Here is a 15,161-nt window from a genome sequence, read left to right as displayed (position 1 = left end):
AGGTTCTCACACCCAACCTCATCCTCCAGGCTCCGAACATCTTTAATCTCCTGGATGTACCCCACAGGCCAGGAGCAGGGGCTACAGCCCTGTCCCAAGACCTTTGTAGCCACTGTGTGCACAAACCTCCTTCCGATTTTGCAAGACTGCAGAGAGGGAAAAAGACAAACAAGACGCTTCCGACAGCAAATTTTTCCAAGCCTGAGGTCATTGCTTAGATGCAGAGTCACTCTTGTTTGCCCGGCTGCATCACACGCGAGGCACTGAGATGCAGGAGAAGCTGGAGCACAGGAAGTTAAAAGACTAATAATTATTTCTGGCTTGTCTAGGCAAGGGAGAGGTGCCAGAAGTGCTTATGGTTTGGAAGGATGGGAGCTAACCCCTAAACCCAGCTGGTGGGAAGGACTGTCCCATTACCAGTGGCCAAGGAAACCACTCTGTCAGGCTCCCACACTGGAAAACACACTAGGGGAAAAGGAAACTTTCCAGTGCTGCCATGTGGTAAGAGTGTAACTTGGAGTTCAAATTTATGATGGCTGGGAAGGCTTTGAAGATGGGTGCTGTGTGGAGCCAGGCAAAATGCAGCCACCCTGGAGCAGGCTGGCCTCTCCTCTTTGCTTAGGAAACATCTACAAACAGGATGCAGAAAGCACAGTAAGAATCTTCCAGAGTGAAAAGAGGACAAATCCTCTCCTGCTCCATTCGCAAACCTCCAGTGATGAGGGGTTCAGACAACACACTCTGATGGAAGGAGCTAGCCTATCCAGTGCATGATTTTATACATCTTCTGCTGAAGCCTGTGGTACTGAGGGCTGTCAGAGACATCTAGACCTCCACTCAGCTCCAATCTGGCAGTGCCTGTGACATTTTGCTTGGAAAATGAGAAATTTTTGTCGAGTGCCAATTTCTTTGACAGCCAGAAGTGTTGCTTTAGCTTGCGAGCACAGGCGTTTTCAACAGGGACCTCGTCAGAGCACATTTCCTAAGTGGTACGAGACAGGCTCAAAAACTCAAGTGCCCCAAGAGAAGGTGCTAAGTCAGGCTGATACAATAAAGAACCCCATCCTAGTGAGCTGGGAAGGGAGGATGGTGTCATAGATAAAGACCTGGCTGGGGAGTCAGGATGTCTGACTTCTTTTCTTGCTGTCTTTTCAGCACAGCTGGGGAATTCTGGTCACCCTCTTTCTTACTTTGGTTGCAAGGTTGGCATTGAAAGGATATTGGCTTTGCACCTCTTGGGAGGATGCACAGTACCTAATGTCCTAATGCAGCTGTGATTGGGAAGGCTGGTATGATGCTGTTATGCAGGTTATCAAAGCAGAATTAGCAGGTCCACGTGGCAGCTGTAAATGTTCTGCAGAACACCACCATTCCTTAGCAAGACTGTCTTCTCCTGAGATATTTTTGCCCCAAGGCTCGTTCTAGCTTGTTTTGAAGAGACCTTATTGCTAGCTTTGTTACTGAAAGGATCCAGGTTAAAATAACCCTCCTCCTGTGACTATGCACAACCTTGAGTCCCTCTGCCATTGGGATATGGAGAGATGAGGGGTAGTCCAGTACCAGAGCAAGGATTTGGACTGAATGGCCCTTTGGACCAGTCAGTTTCTCTCCGTCACCTGCAGATGAAGAAAACAATTCTCCATAGGCTCAAGGCCTATTCTTAGGCCAGGGCTATGTAGGCTGAAGGCCTTTGGGAATACCCCAAGGATCCTGCAGTGTGGACAGAGCATAAGGCAGAAGCTCTTCCCTGTGAGGGTGCTGAGGCGCTGGCACAGGGTGCCCAGAGAAGCTGTGGCTGCCCCATCCCTGGCAGTGTTCAAGGCCAGGTTGGACACAGGGGCTTGGAGCAACCTGCTCTAGTGGAAGGTGTCCCTGCCTGTGGCAGGGGGTTGGAACTGGATGAGCTTTAAGGTCCCTTCAACCCAAACAACTCTGTGAGTCTATGATTCTATGATCCTCTGTGTCAGGACTGTGTCCCCCTGCTTTGTGCTGACTGCAGGTTGGTTGTGCTGAAGTCACTAGATGTTTTACTCTGCCTCCCTTTACAGATTGTCATTCCTCCTGTGTTTGCTTTCCCTCCCCAGAGGAGTTCCTCTCCAGCCTGGATCACTATGAAATTGCATTCCCCATCCAAGTGGACCAAAACGGGGACTTCCTCACCTTTGACGTGAGAAGCCAGTTGAAGCAACGTCCTCGGCGCAGCCTGGGTTCATTGGCCTATGAGCCATCTGAGCGGCAGGTTTTCTACAAAGTCTCTGCCCACCGAACCCAGTTCCTCCTCAACCTGACCCTGCACTCCAACCTGCTGGCTGAGCATTTCACTGTGGAATACTGGAAGCAAGATGGTGTGGACTGGCAACATGATTTCCATGAAGACTGCCACTACGCAGGACACTTGCAGGATCAGTACCTAAACTCAAAGGTAGCCATCAGCAACTGCAATGGACTGGTGAGTCTGTGTTTTGACCAGCCAAAATATGGGCATTTTTCCATTGATTTTAATTGGAATGGGATAATGCAGGCTCTAGACCATTATTCTGGCTCTCTCAGAACTCTCCCCTCCACTTCCAACAGCAACAGAGAAAGATATATTTTGCATGTGCTATTGAGGACAAAGTGCAGGAGGGCAGGGATTTCACAGCATAGCTGGGATTGTCAAAATGCATTCAGATCTTTACAGTTGCAGGTACACTCCTGGGGTTCCCAGTCACTTCTGTCCAGATTTCAGGAGCTAAGAATGGGACTTCTGGGGGAAAATATGAAATACTCTTTTTTTCAGTATGAAAACATCAAGAAGGAACAAGACGACATTCCTTAAAACCAGCAAGGATGCTGCAAAGAGGGTGGGAATGATTGACTTTGCATGTCGTAACAGCTAGGACTAGACATCATGGTCTTAAATATCATCAAGAAAACTTAATGGTAGACATTAGTGGTAGGGATATCTGAGCTCTGGAACAGGTTGCTTAGAGAGTATGTGGCTCCTACATCATGGAAGATCTTTAAGAATAGGCCAGACAAATGCCTCTCAGAAATACTCCAGGTATGAGCTCTTCCAGCACTGGGAATACACTAAGGACTTCCATCCTTATTTTTCTGTGATTTTTCTGATATTTCTGGCTCCCAAAGCACATTTCATGACCTGCCAGATGGAGGGATGGAGCAAACATACCCTTTTAGTGAATCCCAAGGGTGATGGCTCCCTTGGAGGGGTAACATGTAGAAAAAGACTCTGTAGGCCAGACATATTTATGCTACAGCCCCACCTCATAGCAGTATTCTGGCAGGGTGGAAGAGCTTCCAAATGGGAATGAATCCACATTTGATTTATTGCTAAATTACAGTGCCAGAACAGTGCTGTGGTTTATTAACAGAAATGAGAATCTGACTCATTTTATCATAGGGTCTAATGTTTCTATCTCACAGCCAAAAGTCAGAGCTGCGTAAACTCTTGGTTCCCTGGTTAGCCCTTTGTTCAGATATGGGAACTCTGAAGTCCCAGACAATTCACCGGTGTTCACAACAGCACTGAAGGGTGAGCCGGATGCTGCTGGCTCAGAAGGGATCTGGCATTATCCTGCCTTCCCACTTCAGAAAGCAGCAAGTCCAAGGCAAGCAATGGCCCAGCAGCACTTGTGCTGGGGTAATTCAGTCCACAGGCTGTGTTTAGATCTGGAGAGGTACCAGGGCTGTCTGGAGAAAATGCAGCCGGGCACAAAGAGGGATGGAGGGTCATCCAACAACCTCTCCCTTGCCTGAACTCTTCCTTCTGCCCTCGAGAGCCATCAGCAGGGAGAGGGGAGGTCTTTGGGGTTGGTGAGGATGACAGGGTCAGGAATTTGGACAGGAGGAGCCTGGCATCTTTAAGCTGCCAGAGTGGGGGCTGTACGTGCCACAGGAGAAGACCTGTTGCAGAGCTCTGGTTAATGAGTAACTGCTGATCCACTCATGCCATCCTTCAGCCGCACCACGCTCCCCAAAGCAGGCATCAGTCCACTTTGGAGGGAACAGGTAGGGACAGAAGAGGGTTTCCAGGTGCTGAGGTCTCAAGGTTCAGGTTCATGCTGACACGTGCTAAGGAGGGACTGCACATGGTGATGATGTGCAGACCTAACTCATGGATGATGTAAAGGGGGTTGTGTTGTGTTCCTGCATAGGCATAAGCAAGGCCCAGGTGCTGATTATGGGGTGAGCTGTGCATGAGGAGGAGTGAAAGGGATGATTGCATCCACAGAAGCATCCAATGCAAAGGTGTGAAAACAGGTAACAAGCCCCAAGCCATCCTCCTGTCCTCAGACTTCCACATCTCTGAGCAATTTCTGTGTCTGCAAGGTGAAACGCTCTAAACCACTTTGTTTTCAAACACTCACAGTGTAACTTGCACCTTACAGCACCCCAGTTTTGGACTGCCTGTGCGTGGGTATGCTCCCCTTGACTTGTCTTCCCTACCACATGCACTGTCACGATGGCCTGAGGGCAGGCAGGCAGCATGGCTCACCCCATGCATCTCCATCCCTGGCAGTGTTCAAGGCCAGGTTGGATAGGCCTTGAGCAACCTGCTCTAGTGGAAGGTGTCCCTGCCTGTGGCAGGGGGTTGGAACTGGGTGAGTTTTAAGGTCCCTTGAACCCAAACCAGGCTGGGATTCTATCTCCCATGGAGGGTGCACCATGCTGCGCTTCAGGCTGGGCAGGGGGAAAGTCACCCACGTTTAAGTTGTCAGAAGCAAAGGGCAAAGTGGTCGATTTTCCAAAACACAAAGAGCTGTGAGCTGCCAGCAGGGCCATGTGCTAGTGAGGACCAGGCAGCTTTGTCTCAGCCTGGTTAGGAGCTGAAATCCCTGTCTTAAGCAAAGCCACATTTCATCCCACTGGCTGTGCAAGATCCCAAGGACCTGTGTCCTACCATCAAAAAAATCTCAAGAAGGAAGAAGTAACTTTAGGAGAGAAATACCACTTTCTTACCTCTTATGTCAGAGCTCATCAAAGGACAATCCAAAGGCCAGGTTTTCAACACTGTGTGTCCATGCTGAAATTGTGCTTTCATCTGAAAAGCCCTCCTGAAGGTCAGCATGAACATTAAAGCTTGGAGCAAGCCAGATGGCCCTGCTGCTGGGGCTCATGTTGAGCTGCTCGTGTGTGTGTACAAGGACATAGACGAGCTGAACTGCAGTATGTGGCCATGCTTTTAACTGTGGTTTTAAGCTAACAGCACAAACCATCCTTGCTCTGCAGATGACCTGGGTGAATCATAGACAGGATATCCAGTTTAGCTCCCCCACAAACCACAGGGATCTCTCTAAGGGCTTCTCGCCACCCCCTTTCAGCAGGCTTGTGTCATGTCCAACGCCTGGACCTCAGAGCTCGATCTTGGGGTCAGTGACGGGGCAGTTTTCAGACTCCTGTGATGGTGAAGCTTCGTTCCTGGATGATGCCAGGCCAGCACTGGAGCCTCCTGCCTCTTGTGCTCTGCAGAGGCTTCAGGTTTAAGTGCGAGCGGCTCTTTACTAGCAGGACATGGGTTTGAAGCAGGACATGCTCTCCCCTCCCGCTGCTCTGCCCCAAGGCGGTGGTGACCTCCTTCTCCCCATCCCACAAAGCCGGCAGCCAGCTGGCTTCGCCGGCCGACACTCGGCTTTCCGCCGCAGCCCTCGCCAGGCTAACCTCACAGTACCTCGCTTGTGCTAGAGGAGGTGGAGCCCAGCCAAGAGCAACAGAGCCCGTTGCAGGAGGAAATCCCCCGGCACTCTGGAGATGGGGACTTTGCTGTGCACACACTGCCCCGATTCAGCTTCCATGGCAGGGAGGGACAGGAGAAGAGACCTATGACAGTAGCAGCACCCACCCCGGAGGGGCTCTCCCGCATGAGCACCCAGCAATGATGCTGTTACGCCGGTGATGTCTTCCATGCAAGGATGTGAAGATGTTTTCCTTCCCCACTCCCTGTCCTAGCAGACAGGCCTCCTGTCCTTGCGTAGAGGGGAGCTGGAAAAGTGCCATGACATCTAAAGGACAGCAGTGGTGCAGAGCTGGGCAGGACATGAGTGTTGCTGCACCTAGAGCTATGCTTGTGGACAGGGAATGTGGGTCTTTGACTTTTGGGATACTTCTTGTGCTGCTTGAGCAATGTCAGGCATGTTTCTGTGCCTTGGCTGCTGGTTGGTGAAGTTCAGCTGGAAGCATACCCACATTTCTTGGAGTCAGGCAACATTCAGTGCCAGGAGTTCTTACAGCAATGGAGCTTCTACTTGTACCCTGTTGGGCTGACAGAAAGTTTTTAGGTTGCTCAGACTTTTTAGGTAGAAGGAAAACTTGCCACAGGGAATGGGATTAGCTTCAGAGGAGGTACCTGGTGAGTCTGGCTGCTCATCCCACTGGGGTCTGCGCCTGCCCAGTCACTGCTGTGGGTCCACTTGCAGAGAGGAGAGTCTGGGCTCGCAGCTGAGGTTCATTCAGTCAAATAGTAAAATCAGGGAGAACAAGAAACAAATAAGGGAGCAGAAACAAGATTATCTTCCTGAGGCGGCCAGTCAGAGGTGTGAAAAGGGCAGTGCCTACAAGGCACAAGCCAGATTTCAGGCTGCAGAGGAAGATTGTGGCTCCTGCTGATTGCCTCACTGCTAAACACACTTCAGATTTTACAGGTTCAGTGTCTTTCTCAACAGCCTCTGAGCATCTACACTTCTGTCCAGCTTTGTGCCTGAGTTTCACAGCTGGTGGTAATGGTCCTGAGCTGCTTCTGAAGGCCCTTTGGTGAGGTTGAACAGTACAGGAGAGAGATCCCACTGCTGAGTTGTGCTGTTACGTGAAGGTATTTAGGATCCCACAAACAGCTCTTGATTACACTGAGTGGGTGGAATAGGAAACAACTCATTCATAATTCTGCAAGGAAACACTGTGATTTCCAGAGGCCTTCAGTGAACAAAGATGTCCCAAGGCATCCACAACCATCTGGCTCCGTGTCCTCTATTCTGTAGGTTCACACAGTTCAGTGTTCGTGCGTAAATGAAGGATTCCATCGCATTCTCCAAAGTATTTGTCGGTCCCCGGAAACTCAGTGGTTAATCAACAGAAAGCTCCTTCCAAGCAGCCACCAATATGTCACTCAGTTCTCTCTCTACCTCTTTTATTGCCTTTTGTCTCTTTCCTTCTGCAGCACGGGGTGATCGTCGCAGATGAGGAGGAGTATTTCATTGAGCCGCTGAGCCCAGGAGCCAACGTCAGCACAGGGAGTGAGGGCAAGGGCAGCCCCCACGTCGTGTACAAGCGATCATCTCTCCAGTACCCACACATGGATGCAGCCTGTGGCGTGCTAGGTACCCACCAACACATCCTCAATGCATCCCAGCGCAGGCTGGGGAAGTCCTGGTAGACCAGACTTTGAAGGTCCACACTGTGGCAAAGAACCAAATCTATCTCCTGCATTCAAGAAAGTTTTCTGTATTTGCTTTTACTCATGTTAAGCATTTCTGGTGGCCTGGTCTTTGGTAAGCTCTTGTACTCTCTTCTTCACAGCAGGGCTTTTAAATTTGTAAATAGAGCATGGAATAGAAGAGAAAAAAACTGCCTCTTACTGTTCTTAAGAAAAATCCTTCCAGATTTGGCCAATTGACAAGGTATTGTGAAATCTTAGCCCCCACATGCTCAGCAGAGACTCGTCTTTGGGTTTTAGTCTCTGAAGATTGTGTCCACGTTGAGGTAACATCTGCTGTTGTTAGAGACCACGTGGAAAGATGCCTTGTAGGGTGGGATGTGGGAGCTGGTTAGTCACCATGGGCTGTGGGAGATATTTATAGAGAATGGCAGTTGCACATTTACTCCACTTCTATGCTTACAGGCCTATGACTTCCTAAAGGTCTCACCCAGGTCTGCCCTGGCCTCTCTCCAGTGCCTGTGTCCTTCTCATCCTTGCTAGCAGTGTCCCAGAGCTTGGCTGAAATTGCCAATCCTTACGAATGTGCAGCTTTTCTCCATCTACCCAAAATGTTGCATGCACACAGGATGCTGCTCCCTCAGTTTACAGAGGCTTCCCCTGGCTCGGTAAGGATGAGAGGAGATGCCATCCCTGCAGAGGGGCCAGCTCACATGTTCTGGATTAGAGTTTGTGGATGCAGAAGCAAAGCTGTTCCCAGTTGCTCCTGGCAGGTTTGTGTGTCACTTCAGGATGTTCATCCAGTGCCCCAGTGGTGACACTCACCTAGATGAGGAGTCACTGCTGGAAGGGATGGAACGTGTGGAGACACCAGGGTGCCAGCCCACTCTGAGCAGGTTCTGAGTGTCCCCAGACCTGCCAGCATCTCTGGGGACAACCTGTGCTTCCCTGGCCCGTCTCCTCCTGTCCCAGCTCCCAAAGTCACAGTGGACAAAGTGCCAACAGACTCTCCATCTGCCACATTCCACAGCTTCCAGACAAAAGTTAGCCTGTTCCTAATTGCTTCTTGGAAAGAAAGACCTTGCAGTGAGAGCCAAGGGCCAAATATAGTTCAGAACAACCACAATGCAACTGGCCTCAGCAAAGATGCCCTGTCCTATCGCCCCGCAGGCTGGACCTGTCTTGGATCTCCTGGCAGGGCTCTCCCATGGCCAGTCAGCTCTCCTGCTCTGTGGCAGTCTCCAGGCCATGAGTTTGGAGCTTATGGCCATGCTGGGGACATCCCTGGGGTCAGGTCAGTAGCACTTGAAGCCTGAAGCTAAGTCCTACAAACCTTCTGCTCCTGCTTTGGAGGCTGCAGCCATTTCTGTGGAGGAAAAGCCAAGTTTTAAATTCAGGCCCTGGCAGGAAAAGGAAAGAGGAAATGATCTGCAATGGCTTTATTTTCAGATTATGTCTGTGTAGTTTCTAAACCCACACCACTCTTGCCTGTGACAGAGGGAAGGGCAGGGCCTTGCAGCATGCACTGAAGTGCATGGGGCTGCTGCAGCAGGATGGGTGCACACCTCTGCATGCAGTGCCTGGGCAGGAGGGCAGGTAGGATGCTGGCAGGATGCAGGCAGGAGGCAGGTAGGAGGCTGGCAGGATGCAGGTAGGAGGCAGGTAGGAGGCTGGCAGGATGCGGGCAGGGGGCAGGGAGGGGGAGGGCAGGTAGGATGCTGGCAGGATGCAGGCAGGAGGCAGGTAGGAGGCTGGCAGGATGCAGGTAGGAGGCAGGTAGGATGCTGGCAGGAGGCAGGTAGGAGGCTGGCAGGATGCAAGTAGGAGGCAGGTAGGAGGCTGGCAGGATGCAGGCAAGAGGCAGGGCAGGAGCACAGCCCTGGGCTGCAGTAGGAAGAGATCAGCAGATCCAGCTGATGGCAGTGGGGGCATTTGCTGGGTTCACACATGGTCTATAAAGAGCCTTGCAATGGCCTTTCCTTCCCTGAAACCAAGCTCATAGTGTGCACTGCTCACCCCTGCATGCTGCTGAATTGCTGCTGGATGGCAACAGAAACATCCTCTTCCCTTTTCAGATGAGAAGCCCTGGAAAGGGAGGCACTGGTGGCTACGGACATTGAAGCCCTCCCCACTGAAGCCATCGGGCAACCACAGCCAGCGCGGCCAACTGCCCCTGAAGAGATCCGTCAGCACAGAGCGCTACGTGGAGACCCTGGTGGTGGCTGACAAAATGATGGTGGGGTACCACGGGCGGCGGGACATCGAGCAATACATCCTGGCCATCATGAATATTGTAAGTGTTATAACCACATCATGAACCTTGGAGGGGACCACCTTGGGTGCTCACACACCCAGCAGCAGAGACCAAACAGGAACAAACCCTGTTTGCTGTCACCCTGAATGTCTGAGTTTGGCAGAGGGTGCCATGTGTTTTTCCTGCGGGAAGACAAGTGGGATGGGAGCGCACAGGGGGAATCAGATCTGTCTCAGCATGGCAACGGCTTCTCCCCACCTCCAGAGCAAGATGTTTGGGTCAAAAAGTGATTCTCTGGAGCCTGCAGGGACTCTCTGTTGCATAGGGGAGCATTGCAGCAGAGGTAAACTCTGGCCTGTCTGACCATGCTACAGATCTGTACTGGGAGAACAAAGCTCTTTCTTTGAACTGCATCTCTCATCTCAAATTAGCATTGCAAATAGGGCCAGCCAAGCTGAGAAACACATGGGAAAGCATAAGGACAGTGAGCTCTCACGCTTGGGGGCTGAGCAGTGTGAGAGGTAGGGAGAAATACCCTCGTTCTTCCATAGCACACTGCCCGTGTCTCTGGGTTACTGCAGAGGAGCTTCCTCTGCAGGATCAGATCTGGGTCATTGCTGGTGGCAGGATACCAGGCTGGATGCATAAACAGCCTGAATTGGCCATGCTGAATCCTCCTGTGAGGTGAGATAGGTTTGGAAGTTATCCATCAAACTGCTGAAAGCCCCTCTGTGCTGGTTCTTTGTCCTGTCCTCTGCAGGATCTCTTTTCGTGGTTGGCTCTGTTTGCATTTCTAAAGCAGATGCCAGATTTTAAAACAATGCTGTTTGTAACTGCTTCATCTGCTGTGAAACACCCATCATGTGGCAGCAGATTTCTGAGCGATGCTGTGTCATCCCCTGCCCGTGGGCAGTCACCAAAGCTTCATCCCTGTGGCTGAGTAATGCCAGCACCATGGGGCTTCCCCACCTGAGCTCCAGGCCAGGAGAAGCTGCTGTGGGATGTTGGCTTCACTACTTGAGTCTCCCCAGAAGGAAACACCAAAGTCTGAACGTGGTTTAGCAGGCTCTGCAGCCCAAGTGGTAACGTGGAGTCCCATACCTAGTTCTGCTTTCTAAAACATTTGTGTTCAGACCCTGCAGCCCATGCTGACGAAGCAGCCCTGCCTCTCTCCATGCCAGCTCACCAGGGAGCTCATTTTTAAGACTCGTCTTTTCTTGTTTCTTGGAGGTCAGGTTGCCAAACTTTTCCAGGACTCGAGTCTGGGCAATATTGTCAATATCCTGGTGACCCGGCTGATTCTCCTCACCGAGGATCAGGTAAGGTGGGCTTTGCTGAGCCGCTTCTGTCATGCGTCTGCACTTCCTATGTGGGTCTGTGTGTTCCCCTGGATGTCACCCCTGGAAGTCCCCCCAGTGCAGCCTGCTGACTGTACCACATAGAATCATAGAATGGTTTGGGTTGGAAGGGACCTTAAAGCTCATCCAGTTCCAACCCCTGCCACGGGCAGGGACACCTTCCACTAGAGCAGGTTGATCAAGGCCCTGTGCAACCTGGCCTCTCAATCCTCCCAATGGCAGCTGGGGACTGGGTCCAGGCCATGGGCTGAGAGCACCCCTGGGACTCTGAGCACTGTCTCTATGCCAGGGTGGTTTTAAGCAGGTTTAAGTAGCTTTAGTCCTCCCAAATTCTTGCTTTCCCATGGCCTCCAAGAGAAGGTGGGGGCATCTGAATGGGTGTCAGTGCTCTGCTGGCATGGGAATAGGCATCACAGGCACAGGCATCACAGGCTTTTGCATCAGAGCTTTCCTGGGAACACACTGTTATATTGCTTCTATTCTAGCCCACACTAGAGATTAACCACCATGCTGGCAAATCCTTGGACAGCTTCTGCAAGTGGCAGAAATCCATCGTGAACAGGAATGGCAATGGGAATGCTATCCCGGAGAATGGCATAGCCAACCATGACACCGCAGTGCTGATCACCAGGTAAGGCTGAGCCCGGCCCTGGTGGTGCTGTCCTCAATGGGGGTGTCCTCTGTGCAATTGTCCTTTATCCCTGACCAAGTGGTTCGTCCAGAGCTTCCTTCCCATGCACTCCCCCACAACCTGCTTGGCCACGGCTGTCCCTCAGCCTGGCCAGTTCCTTTCCAACAATGCAGATTATTGCAGTTCAGATCATTATCATCCTCCAGTGTCTTCTCTCAGTCTTTGTTGTGCTCTCAAGGAGCTTAGTTTGCAGCCTTGGGCATGTGTGTACCAACAGTGAATGGCATCATGTGTACAATGGTGTTGGGCATGTGTGGGAACCACCCTGGAGTCATGGAGCATCAGACATCCTACTGAAGTAGAAAGGCCCATATGCTCTGCTGTGAAAGCTGGAAAAGAGGATACAAGTTGGATCTGAGCATCATGACAGTGACAGAGGGCCTCCAGCCAGTATGGGGTTTGGCTCACCTCATTTTAGGTGCCTACATATAGGGCTGAACTCTCTCCTTGGTAGCTGATAGATGTAGTGACTTCATCTCAACTCCTTGAGGTCAAGAGCAGTCCTGCCCTGCCTGTGTCTCTGTGCTTCTGTAACAACAGTCCAGGTCAGCAGCTGAATTAGACCTTCAGAGCTGGGTAAAGGGGTCTGAACCTCCACATGCAGGACACATAACCCCTGTCAGAATAGATCAGTGCTTGAGCCTGGAGCAGCAGAGGGTACAGGAGGGATGGCTGGAAGGACATAAAGATGGTTCGAAGGAAAGAATATAGAATCACTGAATGGTTTGGGTTGGAAGGGACCTTAAAGGTCATCCAGTCCCTATCCCTTCCCACAGGCAGCCACAGCTTCTCTGGGCACCCTGTGCCAGCACCTCAGCACCCTCACAGGGCAGAGCTACTGCCTCAGAGCTCATCTCCATCTCCCCTCTGGCAGGTTAAAGCCATTCCCCTTGTCCTGTCCCTACAGGCCCTTGTCCAAAGCCCCTCTCCAGGTTTCTTGTAGCTCCTTTAGGCACTGGAGCTGCTCTAAGGTTTGCCCTTCAGGAGCCTTCTCTTCTTCAGGCTAAACCAGGCCAGCTCTCTCAGCCTGGCTCCAGAGCAGCATCTCCATGGCCTCCTCTGAACTTGCTCTGATAGCTCCACGTCCCTCTTGCGTTGAGGTCTTACAAAAGCAGAAGATGCAGAGAGGGCAACAGGAGAGTGGAAGGAACAGAAGGGTGGCTGTGAGGACAGAGGATTACCAAGGGAGAGCTGGAAGGACAAGAGGGGATGAAGGGCAGCTCTCAGGTGCTGCCAGCTGCATCCAAGACACCAGCTCTCTAGTGCCTGCGTAAACCCTGCTCAAGCAGAGAGGCAGCAGCCTGGGGAGAAGCCAAAGGCAAAGCCAAGATTTGTTTGTGCATTTTGTCCTCCCTCCCTCTTGTGGAGTGTAAGAAAGTCATCAAATGAAAGTGGTGGAGACGGGAGCCTCCAAGCGGGAGCTGGTTTCACTGGCGCTGTGCTCCTGCTCCAGTTCCCAGCTGTGGCCAGAGCCATGTGCATCCTGGTGCATCTCTCCTGGGCAGCTCATGAGTTGGGATCCTGCAAGCACCAGGGGAGGAGGGAGCAAAAGGCTCCTCAGCCCCAGCTTTTCACCCTCCCAGGGTTGCAGCATCTGCTTTTCCTCCCCTCCCACCACACGTGTGGGACACAAACACCAGCTCTGAGTTCTTCTGCCTCTCAGCAGATGTCTGAGCTAACCGAAAGCGACTCACAGGCCATGCCAGGCTTGGACAGCACCAGCGCATCTGGCCCATCTCTAATAAATTCCCTGTCTCCTGATAACATCTTGCTGAGCTGCAGGGTTTTTCTCTTGCAGGGACATGTCAAACCAGAGCCTCCAAAGGCTTTCACAGCATTTGCTCAAAACAAAGCAACAAATGGTTTTCACTCAGTTTGCTGCTGGGGGTGAGAGGTTTGGACACTTCCAGAGAGTTCCAGGGGCCAAAAGGACAGAAGCCATCACCAGGAATACGTTATGTTTAACCCATCATGTGCCATCAGCTTGCTTCCTCCCTGCTCTCATCCCTATGGGACCACTGGGATGTGGGGTGGTAGATGGTCGTGCTCACCACACAGGTGTCCCCCAACTCCACACCCTGCTCAGCATCCTCCATGCTCTGAGCCCAACCCACACCTGGTTTAAATGCATGTCAGGAGTAAGGACCAACACCCCAACCAGCTCTGGGGCATCCACTGGTCCCCCAACCTGCCCACCCTACGTGGATTTCAGTTTCCTTGCCCCTTTCAGCCTGGGTTTTGCAAAGACCCAAATGTCTGGGGAGTCCCACCTTCTGGAGAAGGTATTTGAGCAGAGGAAGGTTCATCTCTGGAGACGAATTATAATATTCACTCTCTGGCCCAAGCTTGTCTCTGTTGGAGCTGCTGCTGCATCCCATTGTGATGGATTTGGAGGAGATTTTACTTTGCTGTCCTTGTCTTAGCTTTTCCTTGTATGTGGCTAACGATATACAAGCAGGTGATTCCTTGATGCAATGGTTGGGAGTCAAGGCCAGGAACAGAGGGAAGAATCACCCTGAATCAACCCATATTGAATTCGTTTGGAAAATTCTTGGTAAAGAACTGAACTGAAAAAAATGATAAAAAATTACTTTGAATGAAGCCACGGTGACTTTGGAAGTGGGAGACATTTTCCAACTGAAATGTTCTCCTTAGTTTTTAACAGAAGAATCAGAATGACATATTTGATGGACTCAAATTGCTGCCAGGAACCTCAGGTCACAGGCCGGAGGCTGGCCCTGTCCTTTTCCCCCCTGTTCTGCTGGGGCAGAGCCCTGAGCCTGGTGCCTCCCGTGAGAGAATTGGCAGCTCCCAGGGGTGCAGTGGGTGCTGGTGAGCAGAGCTGGACCACCCCTCCAAACCCAAACAGCTTCAAGGCTGGGATAGAATTGTCCTTGCTGATTTGCCACATCTCACCAAATCCCACCCTCCGCCCCAGAGTGCAGGGACTGGAGTTGTCATTGGACATCCACAGAGTCTCAGCCTGGGGAAAGTGAGCGTTGGTCGATATGGTTCAGAGGCATCTTACCCATTCCAGTCGGTACTTTCTATTCCAGAAGTGTTGCATGAGCCATGTGCTGTTTTGAAGTGTTTTGGAGATGAGCACATCACTAAAATGGAGATACTTATCCTGGAGCCACTGGAATTGTAAGTGTTCTTATCGCTGCTTTCTCTTCTTTGCAGATATGACATTTGCATCTACAAGAACAAGCCGTGCGGCACCCTGGGTAGGTAGGATTTTGCTGCCCCTTTGGAAGCACTTCCCACCAGCACACACATCTTTGGGAGCATGGTGAGGGCAGGCTGGGCCATCCCCCTTTCCTACTGAGCAGGCTGAGGGAAGTGCTTGCCCAACGCTACCGCAAGCACCATCAGCAGAGCCAGGAACAGGCCAGTGGTTTCCAGCCCTCTCCACTGGAGTCTCCTTGCTTCTGTAAACACAGCAACCCAGAGGATGGATGGGCTCCGGAGTGCTTCTCCATTATATCC

General features: G+C 51.5%; 1 protein-coding gene across 1 annotated transcript in view; it reads left to right on the top strand.

Moving 5' to 3' along the window:
- ADAMTS10 (ADAM metallopeptidase with thrombospondin type 1 motif, 10) overlaps positions 1–15,161 on the top strand; it is a 43,301-nt gene that overhangs the window by 3,551 nt on the left and 24,589 nt on the right. The window contains exons 2-7 of the mRNA XM_010014336.1: positions 2,085–2,449; positions 7,154–7,313; positions 9,445–9,662; positions 10,859–10,942; positions 11,467–11,612; positions 14,856–14,899. Coding sequence (XP_010012638.1) covers positions 2,085–2,449; positions 7,154–7,313; positions 9,445–9,662; positions 10,859–10,942; positions 11,467–11,612; positions 14,856–14,899 — 1,017 coding nt within the window. The remainder of the gene's footprint in view (positions 1–2,084; positions 2,450–7,153; positions 7,314–9,444; positions 9,663–10,858; positions 10,943–11,466; positions 11,613–14,855; positions 14,900–15,161) is intronic.

The sequence above is a fragment of the Nestor notabilis genome, unplaced genomic scaffold (genome assembly GCF_000696875.1).
Source record: "Nestor notabilis isolate BGI_N333 unplaced genomic scaffold, ASM69687v1 scaffold13515, whole genome shotgun sequence".
Taxonomy (NCBI): domain Eukaryota; kingdom Metazoa; phylum Chordata; class Aves; order Psittaciformes; family Psittacidae; genus Nestor; species Nestor notabilis.
The sequence above is the reverse complement of the archived record's forward strand: the minus strand, read 5'-3'. Positions and strand labels throughout refer to the sequence as shown.